The 2,392-nt window shown below is 46.3% G+C and overlaps 1 protein-coding gene across 1 annotated transcript; it reads right to left on the bottom strand.

Annotated features, from left to right (window-relative positions):
- Positions 1-336: 336 nt before the first annotated feature.
- Positions 337-2,146, bottom strand: sox3 (SRY-box transcription factor 3). Its single transcript, XM_054597076.1, has one exon. The coding sequence runs from the start codon at positions 1,873-1,875 to the stop codon at positions 970-972; it is 906 nt and encodes a 301-aa protein (XP_054453051.1). The 5' UTR covers positions 1,876-2,146; the 3' UTR covers positions 337-969.
- Positions 2,147-2,392: the final 246 nt, after the last annotated feature.

The following is a 2,392-nucleotide window of genomic DNA, read 5'->3' as shown; positions in this document are numbered from 1 at the left end:
TCTCTGTACCTGTACTTTTATTGATTAAATAATTGTTTTGAGCAAACATGTTCAAGTTTCCAATTGCTGGATTTTAATAACATAATCAGTGAAAAAAAACAGAATGTCAGTCAGTGTGTTTGAAGATCATTACACCTCTTAAATGATCACTTCATTAAAAAAAAGCCATATTTTCAGATCTCATACTACACACAAAAGACAGAGTCAAGAATCATGTTTCGTACAAATTTATTCAGCATTTAAGAATAGAGGATGGTCTTAAAATATGTAGAAACGTCAGTTTAAATAAACATTTTCGTTCATGATAATGAGTAAACATGACACTGTCAAAACCATCACAGAAAATAACATTTTACAAAAACAAAATTTAAACATCTTTCACGTGACAAAACATCGGGTTCACAAGCTAAAAAGAAAACAAAAATCTTACTATAAATAAAACTTGCGTTTGCGACCCGCACAGTCTTAACATTTCATTTTAACCTAGGTCATGAGAGGGGGGAAAAATAAAAAGAGACTACAAAATTTGGACACAGTCGAGACAACTGACATTCTACAAATTAAGTGTAAACATTTATGAACCAACTCTCCATCCAGCTTTTCTGAAATACACCAGCCTCTCTTAATGAGGCCACATGCCTTTTCATTGACAGAAAATATGGCATTAATTAAAACATAGAAGTCCAATTCTTCTACATAAGTTGATTGCTTATACTTGTGATAAAAAGCCTCTTTGCAATGCAATTTACTCTGGTGGGCTCAACGCTCAGTTTCGGTCCATTTCAAATGCATTTTTAAAAAAAAAAAAATGGACAATTCAAGAGATGTTGAGATAAAATTGTTTGTTTTTTTTTTTGAACAAAACTGTTGAACGTTGTTTCTTTAGCAACCAAAAAGTTGAAGTATCCGAAGTACTTTATTTATTTTTTATTTTTTTTTAAAGTTTGAAGTCTTTTCTTTCTGTTGCTCTCAGATGTGGGTGAGAGGTAGCGTCCCATTGACGCCAGTCCCTGCGGTCTGATAGTGCGGATGGACGCTGTGTAACCGGCTGCTCTGCAGGGAGGGATGCTCTGCGCTCTCTCCGCCGGGAGGCAGGTACATGCTGATCATGTCCCTCAGGTCCCCCAAACACGCCCGCTGAGAGTGGGACGTGATGGCCGGCGGCGGCGAGCTGGGCTCCGTCTTGCACACGGACCCCATGGAGCTCAGCCCCATCGCGCCGCCGCTCTGCTGCGTGTACGCCGCCGGAGACATGCTGTACGTGGACGCCGCGTTCATGTAGCTCTGCGCCGAGGACATCATCGGGTACTGGAGCCCTGCCATCTCGTACCGGTGCATCTGCTGGATCTGGGGGCTGTTCATGCTGTGGTGCTGAGGGTAGCCCAGCTGGTCCTGCATGAGGGAGTAGGCGCTGTTCGTCCAGCCGTTCATGTGCGCGTACCCGTCCATCCGCTGCCCCACCGACACGGAGTTGTTGACGGCGTTGGACCCCGGCGCCAACAGCCCCCCGGGCAAAGAGTACTTGTCTTTCTTGAGCAAGGTCTTGGTCTTCCTGCGGGGACGGTATTTATAATCCGGATGCTCCTTCATGTGCATGGCGCGCAGCCGCTTGGCCTCGTCGATGAACGGCCTCTTCTCGGCGTCGGTCAGGAGCTTCCAGTCAGCACCGAGCCTCTTGCTGATTTCAGAGTTGTGCATTTTGGGGTTCTCCTGAGCCATCTTCCTCCGCTGTCCCCGGGACCAGACCATGAAGGCGTTCATCGGCCGCTTCACTCGCTCCTGGTCGCTGGAGCTGCTGTTCTTACCGCCCGGCGCCGAGCCAGAGTTGGACTGCGGGAGCGGGGTCTTGAGCTCGGTTTCCATCATGTTATACATTATGGCTGCTTTTTTTACGAGTTCACACTCACAGGCACATATAGAAAAAAAAAAAGAAAAAAGTTCACTAAAAAAAAAAATCGCCGAAAGTCAAAGAGGTAGAGGTACTGACCGGGAGCGGTGGGAGAAGGAAAAAGTTGTGCCCAGAGAGGCAAACGCGTCTGCAGGTGCTTCTGTTTCTCTCCGCTCAAAGCTGCTCCGTTCCTCGCGGCTCTCAAACTCAAGTCTGCAAAGTTGTTCGCAGAGCTCATGTGTTAATAGGCCTGGTGGCCGGACCATGTGATGTGGATTGACAGCGTGACAATGAGGGGCAGGCGACCAATCACAGCGCTGCTCCCCACATCCACCGCCGGACCAACCGGAGCGCACAGTGCCGTGTTTTGGTCAGAGGAGGAGGGAGAGGTGAAGTTTTAAAATCAACAACCTGAGCTCGACATGTTGAACATTTACAACCTTTAATAATCTGAGAATTAAGATAAGAAGTTAAGAGGGAAAAGATGTCGATTTATTCTGTTAT

This window comes from Anoplopoma fimbria, chromosome 4 (genome assembly GCF_027596085.1).
Source record: "Anoplopoma fimbria isolate UVic2021 breed Golden Eagle Sablefish chromosome 4, Afim_UVic_2022, whole genome shotgun sequence".
Lineage (NCBI taxonomy): Eukaryota > Metazoa > Chordata > Actinopteri > Perciformes > Anoplopomatidae > Anoplopoma > Anoplopoma fimbria.
The sequence above is the reverse complement of the archived record's forward strand: the minus strand, read 5'-3'. Positions and strand labels throughout refer to the sequence as shown.

Excerpts from the sequence above, each read along its gene's own strand:
- sox3 (XM_054597076.1), bottom strand. The coding sequence starts at position 1,875 with ATGTATAACATGATGGAAACCGAGCTCAAGACCCCGCTCCCGCAGTCC.